At 41.5% G+C, this 22,740-nt stretch overlaps 1 protein-coding gene across 5 annotated transcripts in view; it reads left to right on the forward strand.

Moving 5' to 3' along the window:
• The first annotated feature begins 5,474 nt into the window (after positions 1–5,474).
• The window catches only part of TLE1 (TLE family member 1, transcriptional corepressor), a 72,237-nt gene continuing 54,971 nt past the window's right edge, over positions 5,475–22,740 (forward strand). For 3 of the 5 annotated variants that reach the window (XM_079331061.1, XM_079331062.1, XM_079331064.1), the window contains exons 1-4: positions 5,479–6,804; positions 7,388–7,488; positions 9,050–9,113; positions 9,212–9,256. In XM_079331061.1, the coding sequence (XP_079187187.1) occupies positions 6,781–6,804; positions 7,388–7,488; positions 9,050–9,113; positions 9,212–9,256 (234 nt within the window). In that variant the 5' untranslated portion in view covers positions 5,479–6,780. Of the gene's footprint in view, positions 6,805–7,387; positions 7,489–9,049; positions 9,114–9,211; positions 9,257–22,740 lie in introns of all 5 variants that reach the window. The other 2 variants (XM_079331063.1, XM_079331065.1) reach the window with 2 other exon arrangements.

Here is a 22,740-nt window from a genome sequence, read left to right on the forward strand (position 1 = left end):
CCCTCTCAGACAATCCCTTTCTTTGTACAATGAAACTTCTATTAGCCATCTCAACAAATGTTTTGAAAGCATCATTTCTGCAAGACCATTTGCATCAATACTATTTGCCCTGTGGCTTTAAGTCTAAAGGTTTTTGGTGATCTGTAGGCTCTTTCTAATGTTATTGACAGCTTAGGGGGAAAAAAAACTCCATTAAATTCTTTCAAAAGACAAAACAGGATGAAAAGTTTTAGTATTTTGTGAGGCAACGAAAAATAGCATAACGCAACTAGTCCACTGTAGTGTGATGATTAATTGTACCCTTGTGGCAACCTTCCGTTATAGGTAGCTCCCAAAAAGGGGGATAAAACTTATATGTTTGTAAGGCATCACTGGTAAAAATACATGTGTTTTGCATATGTATGTCACACACAACCTACTATTCTGTATGCATGGGCCTGATCTGGTGAAGTCTAACACAAAGACATCTTTTTTCAAGCAAGTATTGTCATGGACTTCAAAGGGACTATTTCCAGGAGTAAAACTCCATCATGCATGTGATGACAGGATCAGAGAGCTAGTATGATCATGCGCTCTCATTTATTGTACAAAATACACACACACTACTCCTCTAGTTGTCACCTCCTGCAACGAAGGCCTCATTCTGCTGTGGGCTGAAGTGTGATACACTGGCAAGTGGTCTTTATTAGAAAGGTCATTGACACTGTCAAGCATCCTTTGAAAGGTGACATTGCACCTAGGAGGTTATCAGGCCAGAGCCATGAAGTCTACAACAATTTCTCTGTCAATATTGTAAACAGGTAATACATCTGACCTCTTTTTGGACTTAACAAAACACAGACGAATGAAGTTCTTCTGTGCCTCTTTCACCCTTCTGTCATCCATGTATACACTTTCCCCAAGCTTTGTCTTGAAGTACCCTGCAGAAATAGTAAAGTTGAGAAAGAGCTACTTTAATTATAAGTACCACAGTAATGAATTCAAGTACACTCATTTATCATAAAGGGCTTCCCCATCTGTCTCTAAAGTATGCTCAAAAATGCTGCGTATTTAATAACATGAATGCTGAGAATTTAACACATTTTAGTTTTGAGCACTCCATTTTGGCTAGCTTTTTGTAAGATTGTACAACTGAATTTTGGCTGAAGGAGCAGATTTGGGGGTGGAGGGGGGAGTGTGTGTGGGGACTCTGTGTGTGTGTGTGTGTGTGTGTGTGTGTGTGTGTGTGTGTGTGTGCCTGTACGTGCGTGTGTGTGGTCTCTTCCTAATTTATTTGCACTTCAACCCACTGGGATCAAGCTGCAATCCCTGTAGGCAAAAGGAGATTAGGGAAAGCGACTGACTGTTTTTTCCCAGACACAGAAGGGAAAGCGACTTCTCAAGTACCGCAAGTTTTTCTGGCCACTGTACAAATTGTTCCTTAGTATGGAGAGTTTCCAAAAGACCTAATTAGCAACTCGCTACAAACATTTCTTTGCATTAGCTAATGATCCGGCTACACTTGTAAGCAAACAGTACCAACATATCTAATCAATGCAGAAAACCAACAGAATGCCTATTAAACATCTGGATGCAATTTTCTAGTTAGACTTAGAACAAAATGAAAACATATGCAGGTTTCTTTGATCTATGCCTCAACAAAGAAATTGTCGATAAAAAAAAACACACTGGCCAGTCAATGTGTCATTTTCATAAAGCCCAGTCATTTCTTTTCAAATGTTCCTGGTTTAATTTTTTTGGTTTCCTGCAATCTCTAATTTTACCATATTGTGTGAAGCCAAAAGGGATTCTTTGGATCTGATTCTATTTGAGGTTTTACTGCTGCACAATCTGCTACCGACTTTTTTTTTTTTTTTTTTTTTTTTTTTTTAAATTCAGCTTGGAGATTTTTTAAGGGTGAAAGAATAAGGGAAGTGAATACAGTCATGATAGTAAAATGACCTAGTGCAACTTTTTGAACATTCTTGCCTACCAGGAAAGCTACTAATTAAAAAGAAATCAAATTACTAAGAGGGTATGCAATGGCTATTAGCCAAAAGACAGCAAATAATTAGGAATGTAATTGCTTTACCCTGCTCATATCATTTGCACTTCACAAATAAATGAATATTTTAAAAGTGATATTGTTATGCATGTCCTTATCATAATTATTCTTTCAACTGTATAGACAGCCACCACTATTCCACATGTACTGTATGATTCAAGGGGTTTTTTTTTCTATTTCATCTGCACCACACTGACATTAAAAACAAACAAACTAAACCCTAAAACAAACCAAACAGAACAACCCTCATGCCCATTAACACATGCATGCTTCTTTTATAGGTGAAAGTCCAGTGATCTATCTAAAACTTTGAAAGCATAAACTATATTGAATTCTAGAATTGCTTCCTCCATTGACTTGCTCTCACGATATAGAGAGTAGAAGAGTGGGATAAATCACACTAAATTCTTTACTGCCCATCTGCAGCTAACACCTAGTGATCAACATTATCAACATCTTCGATTTATGTGCCAGTTTGCAAAAAGTTTAAAATTATTGCTTGTAAATAGTAATGTGAACAGTGAAGAAAAAAAACAAAACTGCATTAGACAGAACAATATAAAATACATAGTTTCGTTAAAGACTGTATGCTACATCTAAAACCCTTTCAATATTTTTAACCTACATTTTGGACCCCAGAGTTCTTTGTTTTTTCACCCAAAGCTCCAACTGCTTCCAGTGTGAATTTTCAGTACATAGCGAGTTTAGGATCAGACCCCTTCTTTATGAGGTAGGAAGACAACACTAAATTTTTTACAGTAAAAAACAACTGATTTCAAACAACAGAGTAAAATGGATGGCTGGACAGAACAGTTGAGAGGCGGTTAATACTGAAAGAAATACTTTTATTTCTGAAACATAAGACAGATATTTAAAAACAAGTATTTTTAATACAGTTGGAGAACTGTGTAGAGTACATATACAGCATTGTGGCAAAATGACCTGGTGTAAAATACTACCTACTTGAATACAACATTCTTAGCCATATTTTGCTGCCTTTCTATGGTGTAAATAGTGAATATTGCCATGCAGTGAGAATGTTCAGTTTCCTTGAATTAATCCAGATTCATACCCATCCAACAAAAATATTTTTTTATGCTTTAATGAGCCAATGATGATGCATTATAAATTAGTTATACATCACATAATGTTGGTTATTATTCCTGCTATGCAATGTCAGTAGCTCTCATTTGAAAAAAACAAATCCAGTGCATTTGATTCTGCTTCTGCTTGTACAGCTCTTCTATCTCAAATATAATGGATAAGATTCAAAATGCCCTTAAGTGACTGATTCCAGAATCAAAGTAGGTTAAAAGCACTTGCTAATAAGAACCAGGAAAACAGAGCTTTTCTCTTTCTGTTAAAACATGCCTTGGATGTTTTAATGTTGACAAATACAGGTAACAAGACATTTCAACTTTCATGTAGGTGAGTAATTAAGGAATAAACAAACCCCTTTTGTTTATGTTCCAAAACACAGTGTTGTTTTAATGTCATATCTGTCAATATCTCATTAACAACTTGTGCCAGCAGGTTAAGCAAAGTACAGCGAAAGTTAGGTAAGTGTTACCTTATTATAGACTCCATAGCTACTAGGTACACACAAAGTATATAATCATAGTTTGCATTTTTATGGCACCTTTCATCTGAAGATCTAAGTACTTTAATAAGCATTAAGTAATTAAGCTTTTCATTGCCATGAACAGAGCAGTGAGTTGGCTTGTCCAAGACAAGGGAAGAGCTGGGAACAGAATACCGGATTTTTAGCTTTGCTTATGCAGGTGGAACACCAGGCAAGTTTACACTCCTGTCCTGGGAGCCACAGTCTATCAAAGCACACTACCAAGGGTATTCTGCCTCATCCTTTACAAACCATTAAAAGACCACATATTTATTTATGTGTTCCTCAGAATGTATGCACATACGCACCATATACATAAACAGAAGCACATACACACATGTATGTACACCAATAGGTAGAGACACCGTTAAATGCAGAGATACACATTGCCACAGACGTGCACGGAGACACATGTGTCAGTGCTCACTGACAATACTCTGCAGTCCTGGAATGAAGTTCAAACTTCTCATTTCTTTTCCAAGGACTGAGACAGTTTCACTCCCTTTTGTGTTTGATGCTTTTAAGTAAACCTGGGAATACAAAATATTTTGGGAATAGTAATGGGAAGCTATCATTCTGAATGAGTAAAGCTTTATCTTGACATTGCAAAACAATAAATTTCCTATAAAATTTTGAACACAGACTGCTCTTTCTTTAGGATACAAGATGAAGCAGAATACAATTCTAAGGACGTAATCTGTATCTAGCAAAAAGGTTAATGGGGAATCATAACAAAATGCGGATTATAACATTACCCTTACCATGTTAGAAGACGGGATTCAACATTCTAAGACCTCTTTTTAGGTAGCACAAAAGTATATGCCAACAGCAAAAGCGTGTCTTAAGACACTATTTTAAGTCCAAAGGTATTTCACACTTCATTGTGGAATTTGGCTATGAAAAAGGTGCTTGCTAATAGAGGATATGTTTTGAAGTTTACTTCCCACTGCAAGCTATGTCACCATTTGTCATCCCAGCAAGGCACACGCAGTCTGTGGAATTTGTTTAACCCTCATCTATCTCAAGTGGGCCTATAAACCAAAGTTATTGACAGCTTTCCTCTATCAGGCCCCTCTTAAAAAGAAGCCAGTTTTCCCCAAAGGACAACTTCCGTCTGATGACAGGGTCATTCCAACCAGCACAGCAGCTGGCGTGCCCTGAGCCCCGCAAGCAGGCGGGAGGGCTCATCCTTCCTCTCGGCCTTTTCCGTGGTGCATTGTCGGCAGGTGCCACGGCCCCGCCGCTGCCGAACGAGGAGGGTCCTTGCGCCCGACTCGCTCGCCGCGCTGCCAGCGGCGGGCGCGGTGCGGGTTCGCCTCACGCCCGGGCGGTGCGGACGGTGCGGGTTCGCCTCACGCCCGGGCGGTGCGGACGGTGCGGGCGCGGCGCGTACTCGCCTCATGCCCGCGGCCCCGGCGGAGGCAGAGGAGGGAGGGGCGCGCGCAGGCGCCGCGCGCCCGCCGCCGCAGCCCCGCCCCCCGCCTAGCGAGCCCCACGTTACTTTGATGGACAGCTCGGCCTCCCCGCTCTCCTTCCCGCCGACCTTCCCCGCCCCCCCGCGGCGCCGCGCGCTCCGCGCCCTCCCATTGGCCAGCTGCGGGCGCTCCCGCCGCTCCTCCGCGAGAACGCTTCCCAGCGAAAGGCGAGAGGCGGCGCGACTGCGGCTCTCGCCATTGGCCCGCGGGGCAGCGTCGCGTCACGGGCCCACGTTGGCGGCGGGGCCGGCGATTGGGCGGGCGCCCCCCCGCGCGGCGGCGGGGGCGGGGCCGCGCGGCTGGTTAGCCGGCGGAGTGTGAAACCGCGTGCTAATGTAAGCGGCGCGGGCGAGCTCGGCGTGTCCAGCTCGGCCACGGCCGCTCTCTGGTCCCGCCGAACGCCGCCCGCCAGGCCGCCGCCTCGGCTTCCCCTTGCCCTTGGCCGGCGCGGAGGGGACGGGGCAAAGGAAGCCAGTGGCGTTCCCGGCCGCTCGGGTTCGGATTTTTCAGCTGGGGAGAACTTTATCCTGGGTCGACGAGGAGCGGCGGGCCGTCGCGGAGGAGAACGAGGATGAGGATGCTGCTGCTGCTGTCGCCGCGATGTATCGCGTTCGGGGGGCTCTAGTGAGACGCGCAGTTCCCAGATACGCGCCCGCCTGTAGGAGGCTGTAGCGGTGCCGTTGCACGAAGGAGCTTCCCGTCTGATTTAAACCTCAAACGGACGCTTTCCTTTCTATATTTTATTTTCTTTAAATCTTCCCCAGCGGGGCTTGTCGCTTGGACGCTAAGGCCAGCGAGCATCTTGAGGGGTTTGCTTTCCTTTTGTCCTAGGACTTCTCTGCAACTAACGGAAGAGTCTGTTCTGCGTGTGTGGTACCCTTTCCTCTGCCCTCCAGCGTTTCGTGCATGTGCTATTGGAGCTGCTCCGATCGGGGACGGCTGTGCAAGAGCCCCCGCCCGCCTCCTTCCTCCTCCTCCTCCTGCCTTGCTCCCTTGTTCATCGCCCTGTCTCTTGCCGGTGGTTTGGCCCCTGCGCCGACGCTAGGGAGCAACGCTCCCTCCCTGGAGACTTTTTTCCGCCCGCTCGGCTTGCGACGGTCCCGCCGCGGACACTGCGACCCTCTACCGCAGGCTGGATTTTCCCCTTTTGACAAGGGGCAGAAGTGGAGAGAGGAGTCGCCTCCGCTCGGGGTTTCCGGCCTTACAATCGCATCGACCACTTGCGAGTCCGTGAAAGGGATTATTCGCTCCCGCTGAGGGGCGGCTGTTGCCTCCCCCCGTGCCCCGTCGAGTCCCGTCCCGCCGCGCCCGGGCGTTGCGGGCGCCGCCCGCCGGTCGAAGCGCCGCCGAAGGAGCGCGGAGTGTGGTGACCGTCCCAAGCGCGGCCCGTCCGCCTTTCCCGGCCACCTTCGGCCCTCCTTGGAACGACAGCAACAAAGGGCGCCGCGGCTGGGGGATGTCCCCGCGGCGGGGGCACTGAGCCGCGCCTCGCCCCGCTGCTGCCCGCGGCGGCGGAGGGAAGGCGGCCGGCAAGTGTCGCCGCTCCCGTCCCCTTGGCGCACCGGGTGTGAAGCCGGGGCCGGGCGGGGAGCGTCGCCGCGAGAACCGCGCTGCGAGGGAGACCCTCCGCGGCCGGAGCCATGTTCCCCCAGAGCCGGCACCCCGTAAGTACGGCTTGGGCCACGGGTCTGGGCGCGGGGCGAGGGCCGGGCGGTCCGGAGCCCACCTCCGGCTCGCTAGCTCGGCTGGACCTGGGAGAAGGGAGAGGAAGGCGCCCTCACAAGTTCATTCCCTCCGGGGTGGAGCGGCTCATCCTGCCTGCCGGAGCGGGCCCCTCTACTTTTTGTTGCGTGGGCAACTTATTTGCCTTGGGAAGGAAGGCGGGGGGTCGCTGCCGGGCTGGGCAGCATGCGCCGAACACAGCCCCCGGAATGGGGCTGGATGTGCCTCCGCGCTGGGGGTCGGTGGGGAGGAGCCGGCACGCCCCGCGTTCGTGTAGACGGCGGCGGCAGGAGCGCGGGTGGGTCGGAGCCGGAGCGCGGCTAACCTCGGCCCCACAGCAGATGAGGGACGGGAAGGTGGGTAACAAGTGCGCAGCGCCCCGGGGCGGGGGCGGACAGGGCCGGGCGCTCTCTCCATCCCTCCCCTCCGGCCCGGCCGCGATGGGCAGCGCCGCCTCCTCTTCCCCACGGGGCGGCCGCGCAGTGTCTGAACGTGCATCTCTCTCCCGTGCCGCCACCGCGCCAGACCCCGCACCAGGCTGCGGGCCAGCCTTTCAAATTCACCATCCCGGAGTCGCTGGACCGCATCAAAGAAGAGTTCCAGTTCCTGCAGGCGCAGTACCACAGGTGAGCGGCAGCGGGCCGCCCCGGGACCGGGGGCTAGCGGCCGGTCCCCGCAGGCTCGGGGGGCTGCACCGAACGGGCGCGTCCAGGCGGTGGCGTGCGGCGTCGCGCAGAGCCCCGCCGGGGACCCGACGGGGCGCGGGCAGCCCCGGTCCGGAGCGGGCGGACCGAGCGCCCGCGGGGGACCCTGCCCTGCCCTGCCCTGCCCTGAGCGGGCCCGTGCTCCCCGGGCATCTGGGAAAGCTGGGCTGTCGAAACGGGAGCGTTCGGCACCTCTGCGCGTTTGGAAAAATACACAGTGCCTTGGGAGCCCGTATGTGGGGAGGGGTCACTTGGGTGTATCCAGAGAAGAGCTGCGCCAATTCTGTGGCACAGCGCGTTAAGGAGGCTGCTTCTCATATTTGCTCATTTGTCTGTGGTGTAAATGCAAAAATTAATAAAATGCCACAAATGTCCTGTGGTTAGGAGCCAGGGAGGATGATTACTTAAAGTCGTAACAAAAAGTTTACCAGAATCCATGGAAGTTGTGGGATGCGCTCCTTGTTGCTGCTATGCCCTTCAGAAGTTCTTTGTGAGTGTGTGTGGCTGCTGAATTTCTTTCAGCGATTTAAGGTACAGGTTCTTTCTGACTCTGAGCATCTGGTGTTAAGGAGCATTAATCTACATTGATTTTGTACTTATGTGCACGTGGAATATTTAGAGAGAAGTAAAAGCTTTACAGGTTTCCCAGTCAGAAGTCTCTTGGTTTTAGTTATTCTTCCTCTTCCTTTACCTATGATACTGTAGTCTTATAAAAAATCATTCACTTAAGCCATTTATTACTTAAGAAATACAATGTAGACTCTAAACATCTGGTTTTGCAGTTGTAACTGAAAAATGCTTCTTGCACACTAACTGTTCCATAGGATGCTCACAAATATCATTTAAAAAAATCAGTTTGTTAGAAAACAAAGGGAACGTTGAGGCTCTCAGTGGAAGTACTTAAAATTATATCACTGCTTGTGATGAGACGTGCAAGTGCCAAATGCAAGTTATTTTTGTTTACAAAAACAAAAATGGGGAAGAAACTTGCCGGTAAATGATAGTCAGAATTATCAGTTTTCAAGCACTGGGCAAAGTAACATTTGCTAGAATGTATCTAAGGATAGAATTATACTCAAGTTGTAATTGTAAATGTGAGCGATGTTACTTGGCAGTCATTTCTTAAATGCTTTATCGTAAGAAATGCCTCTATTTTACCTTTTTTACTCCTGAGAAATACTTCAGGGAAATTCAGACCCTGTTCTAACTTGTAAGTTGCAGCACTTAATAGCAGGTCTTTGTCAGAGTATGAAGGCTGGGTATGTTTCGATTCTGTAGACAGTTCAGGCCTCATACAGCGCCCATGGAATGTTCTTGAAGTTTCTTCTTTGGCCTTTTTATATTTCAAGTATGAATTAAGTCTTTTATATTGCAAGTTAGTTTATGAGTTTATTTTAATTAGCAGCTTCTGTCAAAATACAAATAGGGAGTGTAGATGTAAAAAAAAATGACGTGTTGCATTAAAACATGATCTATTTTGTAGCCTTAAATTGGAATGTGAGAAACTGGCAAGCGAAAAAACGGAAATGCAGAGGCATTATGTGATGGTAAGTATATTTTTTTTTAATCTTTGTTTCAGTAGATACCTACTATTAATACAATGTAAGTCAGCATAAGAAAATAACGTATACTCATTTATTTGCAGTACTATGAAATGTCGTATGGATTAAACATTGAAATGCACAAACAGGTAAGACATTTTATTTTCTAAGCCACAAAATTTGCAGTGTGTCTGGTGCATTTAAATGTAGCTGTGGTGTTTATGCTTAGATGACTGTATCATGTCTGAATCAATAGCCTGATTTGTGCCCTGATTAGTAGACCTTTGCCTGCCTGCTGTCAGATGAAGTGTAGATTGGGTTAAGCAGCAATGCCTTTTTTGTATTGGTCCTGGAAGGCTTTGGCATAAATAGGAAAGGTCTTGTATCTGTGGTTCTAAAAATGCAGTTCAGTACTTTACAAGTTTGGGGTTTTTTGCGTTGTGTGTTTTTTGGTTTTTTTGGTCGTTTGTTTTGTTACTGGTAGAAGCTCTGACATGTAGAACTGATCCTATGTCTGTGTAGCATATGTAGTCATAGTTACTCAAATCCCTGCCTTAAAAAGGTATGAAGAGATTAGTGACTTGGAAAGCTCTAGTTATGACTATGAGTTTGCAAGTTCCCATAAAATTCACACTTATGGCCACTATAATGGTGAATAAAAAGAGTATTGAACTGGAACAAGACACTAAGGACCTCATAAGAGAAGAAAAGCTAAATGATTGCACAGCCCAGAGGACCCTCAATTGAGTAGTCATTGTCTGCCAAATAAAGCATTAATGGCAGGGTGTAAGTATTCTGTAGATATGCTGACATTCACTTTTTCATCAAGATCCTAGTACAATAAGTCTTTCAGAAATCGATGGCCTCTTAAAAAAATTATCATTAGATGAAGTTGCACAGTTGGACACATTTCAAAGTGCAACAATACAATTCTTTCTTGATGTGTATGTGCTATTTCATCTAAAACTCTTGTTTCATTAAATTAAAGAGCATGGCTGACCGGCTAGGGCACAGCGAAGAAATTGATTAGTTCAGGCTTCAGATCTTCAGTATATTCAAAGACATTCATTAAGCAACTGAATTACGGAGTTGAGTTTTGCTTTTGTAACTCTGAACTCTTTGAATTTTTGTTATGTTTTGTTTTGTTTTACCCCTAAAACATCATATTTGGTAAGCTAGCATTGTAATTCCATGATAACTTTCTGTCTGCAAATCTGGGTAGGTATTCTTTAGGGTTTTGGAGGTATGCTTGTTTCAATTCAAAATCCCATTAAAAGAAGTTGTATTATGACAACTTTTTTTTTTTTTTTTTTTTTTTTTTTTTTTTTTTTTTTTTTAATATTCCACCAAACAACCAGATGAAAGAGCAATCTTAGTATTTGACTTAGTTCTCTACTGTAGCTTAACTAACTTTCTTGTGGCTAGTGTTCTAGAAGAATGTCAGTTTTTCTATGAGGTAACTTTTCACAGCTTTGTGATTTAGAGACTTTTTTGTGCATTTTTTCTCTTTGACAACTTCTTGGCATAAAATAATCTGTGAGAAAACCAGTGTATGTATAGGAAGCTCATTTGCTGCAAAATGGGTGTTATTTTCAGGAGGTTTTGAAGAGAATGTGATTTCAGTTAGTGTACTAGGAGTTAATTTTAGGTAAAATCAATTAATCCCACAGGACTAAAGGGGGTGAGAACTAATATTTCCACTTTGACCTTAACATATGTATAAAGGTTTAATGTTCTGTATGTATGGCAATTAGAGTTATGTACCCAGTGGGCAGTGATACTTCGGAAGCTTTTAAGATTTATGACAGAGCATTATATCTGTGTTATTTGTAGTTGGAAAGAATAGTGCACACTTGCTCAGTGTGTGCTGTTAAGAAAAGAATAGGCTTTTCAAGGTATGAATACATTTCTCTGGATGTGAATCTCAGATAATATGCTTTTACATGTTAAGTAATTCTAATTTCTGGTAAAAGTAGCACCTTCATGTTAAAGGCTATTGATTTAGATGCCTGCAGTGAGAATGCCAAATGGTGCTGCAGTTCAGTATGTAGGTGGCCTTAGATTACAGGAAGCATTAGAAAAAAAAAAAAAAAGCCTAACAGTGACAATCTTCTGAATTTCCACTGCTAACACTAAGTTCTGAGGAGGCTTTTGACAGATAGTAATCATAATTCTTATTAACTGGTGACGTCTACCCCCAAGGGTGTAGCCAGGCTCAAATTGATGCTTTTTGCTGGCTGATCACCAGCATGGCCTAAGTGCTCATTATGTTGTAGAAAGGGCCTTTGGAGCTCTCATTACGTTTGACAGGAATTCTCTCTAGGGGGAAACTGGGCATTAGCTAGACTCCTGACAGGCTGAAATTATTCCTACTTTATGGCTTATAACCAAATGCTAGCGAGGCATCATCAGGGGACATGAAAAATTGTCATTTCTGACAACATCTTTGTTACTGGAAAATGCAGTGATGGGGAAACTTTCCAGTGAACAAGCCTTAACATTTTTAAGGTCTTCCTCCTATTTGGATGCTGTGCTTGCTCTGTGTGAAACTCTTCAGACTGCTTAGGCTGCTGTTTGAAAAACAAAATTACACTGCAGCAGAGCTTATTTATGGAGTGTGGTGTGTACATCGCTGTTAAGGTACAGTCACTTAGATAAAATGAAGTACTTGCAGTTGGCCTGCATGTAAATTAGTTTGAGTTCTTGTACTGATGGATTTGTGTCAGCAGTTCTGTCTTCATTTAATTTAGTAATCTGTTATAATTTAACTAAAATAAAGTTAGTCAGTACTTGAATGTTGTTATAAACAGACTTAACTGAGGTGAACTTTGCATACACAAACATGCTGTACTGGCAGAGCTTTTCACTTGAATATGTTGCATTTAAGTCCAGAAATGGCCATGGAAAGGCTTCCCTCAGAAATCTAGCTCAGACCCTTTGCAGTGTTTACCTGCATGATGTGTGCTTAAATCGAGGTGCTGCTGTGTTTCAACCTGCAAACTGAATAGTGGTCAGGAAATAATCCTTTTGACACATTTGTGTCTGGTTTAGATTTGGTTTTGTTTATTTCCTTCTTTTTCTGTGTAGGTTTTTAAACTTCTTTAATTTAGGAATTCCAAAGATTTTTTTCTTAAGAGCACATTTTATGTAGACCACGTTCTTAGAAATTATTTTAGGGTTAATTGTTATGGACCAAGTTTTGCATTCCTGAAATAGAAACAACCACCTGAGGATTTGTTTAGGTAGATGTGGGTTGATTTAGATGTTGTTTTCATATGTGTCAACACAGAATGAATAAGAACGTTGTGTGGTCTTCAGTTTCTTTTCTGTGTTATACTGTCCAAGTGAGATTTTCCCCAATGTGACATCTGTGTCTGGCAAAGCAGATGAATCAACTGCTAGTGCCAAGATGAAGAGTTGGTTGGGTGTTAAAAATTCTGCTGTACTTAGATTTGCTGCCCTTGGCTCCTAGGGCACTGTGTCTTTATTTTCGCCTGCTCTGCTTGTCATCTTCTGTCATAAGTCAGAAGATAAGGCTTCCTGTGCATTTAATGTCTAGATTGGTTAGGTGCAAGATTATCTTTTGTTCATTGGCAGGCAGCCACAGGAAAAAAAACATCATCAGTGCTGAACCATGTGCTAGACTTATAAACTACTACAGCGTCTGGGTTTCTGCTATCCCAACAATTATGGCAAGGTTTCCCTCTCTTTGGGTGGGTCATTTTGATCTCTGTGACCTGCCTGGAGGTAGACCTGTCATTCGGTAGCTTGCCTGTTGTGGAAAGATACACAGACTCCAAAGCTGCATTGTGTTAAGCAGTTGTACAAGGGTAACATGTTTTATTCCAGACTGTTCCGTGGAATCATTTCTAATGCTTCATGGCAAAGGACAAAGTCTTCTAATGATATCTCATTAGAACATCAGTCTTCAGGAGAGGGTTAAACAGGAGGGAATTAAGGAGCTTAGTTAGCTCTCTGCAGCTCTCGAGTAGGATGGCTTTGCTGTTGAAAGGGATTTAAAGATAAATTAATTTTCTTCTTTTTTCCTACATTTTAATTATTGGAATGAAAAACTCCTTAAGGTTTTGGTGGTGTGCAGTGAATGTTTCAAGAGCATTTTACAGTTGGCACAGCCACAAAAGACATGCAAAAAGCATTTTTATTTAAAAGAGAAAATGGTAGAATTGATTGTGACAGTATTTTTCTCTGAAAAAAACTATACTTATTCTACAAATATTTGGTTTCTAAATGAGTACAGTTGTGTCAGCAGCCTAGCCATTTCAACCACAAATAGAGTTGCCGGTTTGAAAGAGGAGAAAAGACTAGAGTAATTACCTCAACTTTCATGACTTTTGAGCCATGTTTCAAGCTCGAGGCCAACATTATTGTGAAGGAGTTATCTGACAGATTTGGGGCACTGTGAAGTACATCTCCACGTGGCTTTCACATAACCATGTTGTCAGATACCATCTATTATGTCAACTTCATGTAGAACTTAATTTAAAAGTGTGTCACAGTGCAAACACTGTACATATGTTAAATGGTGCCTGATCAACTCTCATTTTAGACCGAAATCTGCTGGATTTCAGGTTCCTCACAGAGCTGGAGTGAGCAACACTGTTCCTACTGGCTATGTTGTTACATTTCCCTTGCATTGCTGGAGCTTGCATTGCAAAGTCTGTTGATGTATTTTGCCTATCTGTTCAATTGTGGGAAAGGAAAAAAATGTCCTGGTAACTTTTGGGGTGGAGGGAAGAGTAAGAGTGGAGATACTTTGTGAATGTGCAATATCTTTTTGTCACAACAGATTCTGTGAAGAAAGCTTAATGGTTTTCTTTCTTCTGCTGGTTGTTAAATCAAGCTGAGAGTTTGAGTTGCCCCTTGTCCCTCTCTACTTAAGTGTTTGCAGCAAAGTGCTAAGATTGCAGTGTCTCCTGTGCAGAATGGAAAATTAGGATCCTTTAGATTTGATAGCTCATCATTGGCATACAGTAAAAGCCTTTAAAATCAATTTTGGATCAACTGGCACTTATCAGGAGACTGCATAGTACCTACTTTAAAAATGATAGTAGCTTTGAATGGAGCTAATGAAATTACTTTTCCACTTGAGGTAAGATTAAGAGATATCTAATGGCAATTATGTTGAACACTGCTATTGTCACTTTCTGTATCACGCTTCTAAGTTGGATTCTTGAGTGTAGGTATTTGAACAACAGTTGCTTACATAATTCCTCTTAGGGGAAGCACAAAGGCAGGGAGAATTCATAATTTTGTCAACGTTTAATTGTCAAAACAGCTAGTTTAACAGATTAGTTCTTATCATAACTAGGAGGCTATGGCTTTTAAAGTTCTTGCAAGCTGGTCCCATAGTCAAGCTGAATTTGCAACCTGTGTTCATGTAAGTATCAAATTTCTACTTAAAACAGTTTTCTGGAGGTAATATTGTGTGACATGTCGGGGCAACATTTCTAGCGTTTGACCTGCCCTTACTGTGAAGAATTTTATCCTTCACCACCTGGGAGTTTGCCTTTCTGCACTAGTAACCACTGTGTGCCTTTTGTTCTTCTATTGTGCACCTCTGAGAGGGAGATGACATAGTCCCCTCCATAACTGTTTCTTTGTCAGAAATGGGGTCTCGTCTCCCATTAATCCCCTTCTTCCTGAAGCTGATCAAATTTATTTTCTCCCTGGTATGATGTGTGCTCTGATTGCCTGATCATCTTACTGGTGACACTTGGAGACTTGCTCCACTTTAGCAACATCTTTCCTCATGCCAAACAAGGGAAACAGAAAGGGAAACTATTTTCAATCAGCCAGTTGGTTACAATCATTCTCCTATGTCCTCACATGAGATGTAGCCTTCATCAGCACTGTGAGTATGGGGCTGATGCATATTCAACTTGTTTTCCAGAGCCCTCCTCTGCAAAATTGCTTTCTAGTATGTTTCCACCATTGCTGTGCTGTTGTGGGGAGAAAGGTGTTCCCAATTTTGGACAACACCTCACTTTTGTTTGCTTTGAATCTAGTTTCCACTGTCTTTATTTGATGGCCACTGCTTTTCAGGACAGAAACTGTTGGTGCTGCATCTTCAATGGAGTCAAAAGATTAATACCTCTTGCAGCCCATCTGTGTAGACTCCTTTCCAGGTTGGACTGTCCCAGCTTAAACAGTTGTGTAGCTTTCTTTGAGCACTTTCCTTGCTTTTCACTCAATCTTTTTTAATAAAGAAAGTGGAGCTATATGCACTTCTCAGGATGCTGGTGACCAGTGTCACCCTCTTTTTCTGTTTTCTGGATGTTTTTTGTTTGTTTTCTTACTTTTTATTCTTCAGTAAAATTTCCAAGTTTAACCTTTTGACTGCCATGAAATACTGAACTGCTGGAAACTCCTTTCACATTTGAGTTCTTGCTCATGAATGATAATTGCAAGCTCAGGAGCCAACGTTTTACATGGCTAGGGATGTCTACTCCTAGTGTGTGAAAATATTATGTACAATTTCATGTAAACTTTATGTATAATTGTTTAATTGCCCATTTACTCTTGTAAGGTCTCTTTGCAATTCTTTAGCCACTACTTTCACTTTCTTATGGATAAAATAATGTATTCCATTTCCTTGCAACCTTTGTATTTATTTTCTCTCTTATTCCTTTATGGTTGCTGTCTTTTCCAGGCTGTGCTGCTGATCATATTAGTAAAACAGATTGCAGTAAAGGCCCCTGTGAAACTCCACCAGTGAACTGTTTCTGGCATAGTGCTGGAGGTGATTGCAAAGTGGATTAGAGCTTGCTGAAATTGAGTTTAATCTTAACCGAACTCTAGTTAAATCAGGTTAGACTTAAAAATCAGTTCTTTCCTGAGGTTGTCTCTTTTAAGAAAGAAACACTAGTGCTATACAAACAAACAAAAACCTCCAACAAAACAAAAACTTAAAATGCTGCAAACCTGTGAAATAATGCTATAAGCCTTTTTTGATTCTAATTTCACTTGAAAGTATTGATTATATTTTCAAGTTGAGATTTTAATTTTGTTTCCATAAGTTTATATGAATCTTGACAGATTGGGCTGTTTGGGTTTCTTTTGCTTTGAATGTTGAGTCTTATTTCAATTGTTAGCAAGGCTACTTATAAAATACACTTCTAATATGGGGAAATGAGAAATTTCTTATGAGAAATTGCAGAATGTATTAGGAGAGCCTAGTCACTAATTTGGGATTGGCTAAGTTGCTCCCACCTTTTCTTCATGTTCTTCAGAAATTTGCTCTTTGTGAACAAATTAACACTGATGACTAAATTATAGATTAAAGTTGTTTGGGGGTTATAAGGTAAGCTTTATGTCAGGGCTGCCCATCTGAAAGTATTTATACTACTTAGATGATCTGATGGGTTAACTAACTTTTTTGGCTGTGTGATGACAAAACAGAAAACTGAGGTTAATTTGTGTTTTGGTTTAAGGCTTCTTAGCTTGTTTGGGTTTTAGGATTTTATTTTTTTTTTTATGGTTGCCCTCCCTCAGCAACATGGATGTTCTTTTTCCCATCCCATTTCTCTTTTTTCCTTTGTCTTGAACCTTTTTGATGTTTGTGTAAGCAGCTGGTCAAAGTAACTTACTTGTAAGGTGACCAGTCACTGTATTGACAAGAACAGACACAATAGAAAACTGCATTAGGAGGCAAGCCATTGGGATTTGCAGTAAATATATTATAGAACACAAGTGCATTGCCGATACTGCTTGTTTAGCAGTTTGCAAGGGCAATGGTAGTATGGATTTTTGAATTAGAAGGGAAGGGCAGATCTTTCTGTGTGCTGGAACATCTAGTTGATGGCTGAGGATAAAATTGATTTAGAGAACAAAATGCTGCCATCTCTATTTGTGCCATTTTAAAGGCTTCTATGGATTAGCAAGTGAAAAACAAAAGATAGCTTTCATTTTGGAGAATGGGAGCAAGAATGGGTATGCTTGCTGAGCTGCATCTTGATAAGATATTAAGTCTATGAGAACCTGCTTTTGTTAGCTCAAGAAAAAGAAAGGATGTCTGAAATTGGGTGGGCTATATGGTCTGTGAACATCTGTCTGCTTATGAATTTGTTTTTTAAGTGTTCTAAACCCCTTGAAATGCCATGCTCTCTGCTTCAAGGTGTGATGATCTCAGCTTTAAGTAGAAGCTGGAATTAAGCTGGGGAGAAGGGATGAAAACTCTACACTTTATTGGGAAAAATGATTTAAGAAAGATCATTCTTTTGTCTTTTTTTCCAACGGTTTCTATTTACAGCAAAGTTTTTAGTTTTGTTAAAAAATAAAGCATTCATCTTTCTTTAAGGTTTAAAGTCATTCTAAATTGCTATTGTTGTAAGTAGTTATAAGATTTCCAGCTATTACTTTCTGGATGGTAAACTAGGCTAGCTATCTGTAGTCTCAGATAGTTACTACAAATTGTTAAACAAATACAAAATTTTCACCAAGACCGATGGAAAGCTTTTAGGTTGTTCCTTCCAAATGACACATGAGCTCTAAAATCTCATAGCTAGCAGGAGCCTAGTGCCTCCCTGTGTCCTCCTAGCAGGATCAGCTATACCAGTGTCATTGCTGATAGGATGTTTGTTCTATCTATCAGCAAGGACTTCAACAGCAGTGGCAACCCTCAAGCTCTTCAGATAGCAGATTGCTTTTATGTCCTTGCTGCTGAAGAGCTTCTTCAGTGACAATTACAATCTTTTCTGTTGTAGCTTCAGCTATTTACTATGCATTTTCTTCACCCTAAAAAAGGAGAGCAAATCATTCCCCTGCCTTCCAGAGCCGAGCTGCATACCTCTGAAGTCGAGTGCTCATTCTGTGAATGGTGCTGCCCAGCTGAAGTACAGTACTCCAGGGGAGGAAATGCCATGCTGGGTAGCACAGAAGGTTTACTCAGAATGCGGCTTATTGCGGTGGCAGCCTTTTCTGCAACAGCCTGCTATTGACTTATGTTCAACTTCTGATCCTCTGTGACCGAGAGATTCATTTCTGAGGCCCATTATTTCCTTTTCTTTTATGTTCCTGTCTAGGCAGCCATGGGCCTTTATCCCAGTCCTTTTTACTTTTCAGTCCATTTTTCCATTCACTGTAAAGCGAGTTCTGAAGCTATTCTCCAGCATATTCTGTCTTTCTCAGCTTGAAACTCTTTGCAAATTGAGGATTAGGGTAAATGAAGAGATCTTTATGCTTGTTAGTGGGAAACACTAAAAATACTGGACCTATGATGAATGCAGAGCTTCTTAGTTTAAAATAAAACCACCCAACTGATTTTGTCCATACATGGTTTAATAATCAAGCAGTTTTGTCCTTGTTCCCATGAAGTTTTTGCTGTGCTGCTAGTGTTGCTCCTAATAATGCTATCTAAAACTGTCAGATTCTTACCAAAGATGTTAACATCTGCCTTTTATCTGTTATCGCTTTACCTTTTTGGACTTTGTATAATTCTGATGTTTTCTGCTGAAAAATATTTGAGCTGTGGTTTTTTTAAATGTTTCACTTAAATTTTTGTGGATAAGGGGCTTTTTACTGCCTAAAACTGAGTAATTAAGGTGGAGTTCTTTGCTGTTTCGTTTGCTGTGTTTTGTTAGGCACTGTTCTCTCAGTTGCCTATCCATTTGTCTTTTGATATTCTGCAAGGTATCCACGAGCTGCTCAGTCTTCACTAATGTGCTTTTTGTATTTCATCAGATCTAGTCAATATGAAGATGTTTTGCTTGGAACTTTTCTTTGGAGTGGCTACTTAGAGTAGGGGCTGGACAAGATTAAGAGAATAAAAGTGGGTATTTATTGAGGGCCTTCAATGGGGATGCCTTGGGCAGTCAGAAGCCTCTTGGAGGGGCTACATTCCAGATGGACCATGGTCACAAGTTTTTCAGACAGCTATAAGTTAGTCCATTTACATATCAGATGTTAATTGTCCAATTACAGCTTCAGATATTTAAGTCATATATGCCCAGTTTGCTCTCCCCCCCTTCCCCCCCAACTCACTTTTCTTTATACTTTTCAAGGCCTGAGGCAATAGGGTATCCTTGAATTTCGGGCCTAGAGGAATTGTTTTGTCGGACCAAAATGTGAAGGCAATAACTGACACTCCATATAGAGTTTAGTTTTACACTAAAGTAGTTCAGAATTTGAAAATTATAAAAGCTAAAATCCCAAGGCTTCAGTTTAAGATGCAGTTTTTGCCTTATATAACTAGCAATTTATAATAAATTATTTGTAATTATTCTAATATAGGTAAGATGCATATAAAAAAAGCACAGACTTTTCTGACCTTGATGTCCCTTGACCATATCTTCCATTTCTAAGTGAGGTGATCAAACTTGACTATTCCAATCTGCAAGCAGAAGCTTTACTTTATTTCTTTATAAAGAAATAAAGTATATATATAAATTTCTTTATTTCTTTATAATCTTTAGTTATTTCTTGCTACTGGCATATATGCTCTTGTGCTGTATATGTTTATACAGCCTCACTGGATTTAGTTTTAACTTCATGTATGCTTTCCTGTTGGTGCAAAGTCAGTAAAGAATCCGAGATATAGTCTAGGTGCAATTCCACCCTTCCCATTTTAACTCTCTCCCTTCCACCTCCATATGTAGATCTATTAACTGTCATCCATGTCATTAATATTGTTTCAAAAAGAAAATGTTGTCTCTCCATAATGCCATCTGATCTCCCTTGTCAGTAGTAGGGCCTGTAAAGCTGACCATACTGGTTGGGATGTGCTTTTCTGAAGTTTTACTTGGTTTTTATTTCCTTCCTTTCACAATCATTATAAATTGTAGTGATTTCAGTCCTAATCAAATGTGTTTCTATTTGGGCAGATTCAATGGACTCTTGTTTATTAAAATGCAATTTAAATGGTATTTTTACTATTCTGTTGTTTCTATTCTACAAACAACAGAATATATAAAAAAATAATAAAATGGGTAAGGAATTTACTGTCAATGTTGCCAAAGTCTTGTTAAAAGATTTGTGAATATTTTTCCCTATGCAGTGAAAATATCTGTTATGATCACCTTCCTTGCAAATCCTATGTGGTGGGTAGTTCCACTAGTAACTTTCAAAGGAGTTGTCAGTCCTTTTAACTTGTTAATCATTAGTGAGTGAGTCACCTGATGACACCTAAATCATTGATATGAATAAGTGTTTTAAATTGTTTTTCTGACTTGATAGATTTTTGAAACTGTGCTAGATGAACTGATAGATTTTTGAGCTGTGAGTATGCTAAGTATTTTAAAATGGTGAAACTACATTTAGAGTAGTACACAGGACTTTGCTGGTATGGTTAATTTGGTAGTTATTGCTAAAGTCTGATTGTAGCATAGCAATTAGTTTTTCCTCCCAATATTTGTCTTAATATTTCCCTTTTGTAAATGGCATGCTTATTGTTCTGGTAAATAAATTCTAGTCCTACTGCTCTTGCAGTCTTACTTGAATGTTGATAAGGACAGAGTCCAACTGGGAGCTTTGTTATTGACTTGAATGATGTAAATGTATGTGCTTGGTTTGAGGAACTTAATGCTCTAATTTTTTAGAAATTGTTCCAGGTACTTCTTCAGCAGTGTAAAACTTTGACTTTCTATTGCCATCCCAATCAAGTGGCTCATTGTGACAAGTACTGAAAAGATATTTGCAGAAATTCCAATGTGGCTTATGGGAGTGAGAGCAAAATAGAAAGCAGTTTTAAAATAACATTCTAAACTAAATTAAGAGCCACTGGTGCCCTTTCCTGGTAGTAGTGTAGCAGTTAGTTACACTTGTTGTGCTCTTTTATTTTTCTATTCTCTATGTCTCCTCCTTGTTACTGTGTAGTGCAGTGTTGCTCTGTTGTCCAGAATAAATCAAGTTCTTAGTGACCTTAAAGATAATACTGCAAGGTGTGCTGGATAATTTTGGAGACCATGGTACTTACAGAGTAGTAACTTACTTTGAAGTGTAGTCAGTTGAGAAGGAAACTCATTGATAGCTTATGTTTCTCCCAAAAACCTCTGCTCCTATTGTGGTTCTCCTGATACTTTGGTCTGCTCTCCTACTAGGTGAGTTTATTTAGCTCCCTGATGTAGTGATCTACTGAGCTGGTTCTTTCCCACTTTGTATTATAGAAACGTTTTCTGCCTGACTAGTTGTTGAGATGTTTGGCAGGTCTCTAGGTGTCTGCAGTATGGTTCAAAGAAATAATGTCCCTGGAGGCAAAGGTGGCAAAGACCTCTTCTGGATTCGAGTCAGCCTTTGATTCACTCAGCATCTCTTGGAATCTAAATAAAAGTGGGAACTCTGTGTCCTGGAAAACAGCTTGAAAGTAAAACAAAGCTGTATGCTCACTTAGGAGATTTAAATACCTCTGTGTGTATTTAAGGTTAGCTTAGGCTTGGAAACTAAACAATGGAACTAAAATTTAGATAAACACACCTTTTGTAGTTGTGAGTGCTTAAGCAAGATGGGCTGAAGTTAGATTAAAGGAGAAACGTGGTAACTGCCCTCTTTAGCCAAGTCTAAGAAGAGTCTTGACATAGTGAAGATATGTGAAAGGAGCACTTCGACATCCTGACAACAGAGTCTGCGTTGCCAGATGGCTTTGTTTCAACAGGATTTACAGCTGTAAATGGGATGGGCAGTTGTGTACAGTGCTTCATTGAGGGTTACAGCTTCTCTCTATTATTATAAAGCATTGAAATTAGACATCTGAAATATATCCAGTCACTTTACACTTGAATGGGATCCAAATCTGTAGTAGATATTTGGCAAGTGTATGATGCCTTGTGCATCATATGTAGCTTATGTTTAAATTAATGTGACCTTTCTGTAATTTAAACAAACATCTAAGAGGATTCAGATAAAAGTAGTTTAGGTCCTTTAGGTATTAAATCCCTTTAATTTCACTTTGGAAACTATGTAGCATTCTGTGGCTTTATAATGTTGAATTTTTATTCTGTTAATATTTTTCCTACTTCTTCCTTTCCCCACTCCCACTTGCGATATGGTGGTGTTTTGTTTTTTTTCCATTGCTAAAGATTTTTCATCCCAGTCTTCTGGGATTTTAATATCATCTTGTGGGTGATCTCACAATTAAAATGAGTAGTCCAAATGCAGGGCAGAAGGAAAACAGTGTTTATTAATTACATGTCATGCTAAACTGAAGTTCATGCCCAAAATAGAGAAATTATTTCTGTTGCTGAAATGAATGCTACCCATTGCTTCTTGTCAGATTGAATATCAAGTATCTGTTGAGAATAAACCTTCCCATTCCTTCCTATTGGTGAGAGTATTAGTGATGACAGTGTTTATAATTTAAAATACAGTTGGAAGGTCGACTTCCGCAGTTTGTCACGGGTTGGTTAATACGGCAGTAAAGGGGAGATGGATGTGGCTACTTGTGCAAGTCTATTACTCAGGAGGCCTGTAAATTTGATTGGCTGCTGCAGTTCTTCCAGAATCATTGGATTTGAGAGCAATAGAAAGATAAGATATCCAATTACCCAAATGATTTGCAGGGTTAGCCAACGTTGTCATGGAAATGCAAGTTGGAACAAATTAAATTTTAAGCAATAAAATAATCTTAAAGCACGTCTGGGAACAAGAAAATTTGGCAGTGGCACTTACCTGAATTGAATCTTAG

Source organism: Erithacus rubecula, assembly GCF_903797595.1.
Source record: "Erithacus rubecula genome assembly, contig: SUPER_Z_unloc_2, whole genome shotgun sequence".
Taxonomy (NCBI): Eukaryota; Metazoa; Chordata; class Aves; order Passeriformes; family Muscicapidae; genus Erithacus; species Erithacus rubecula.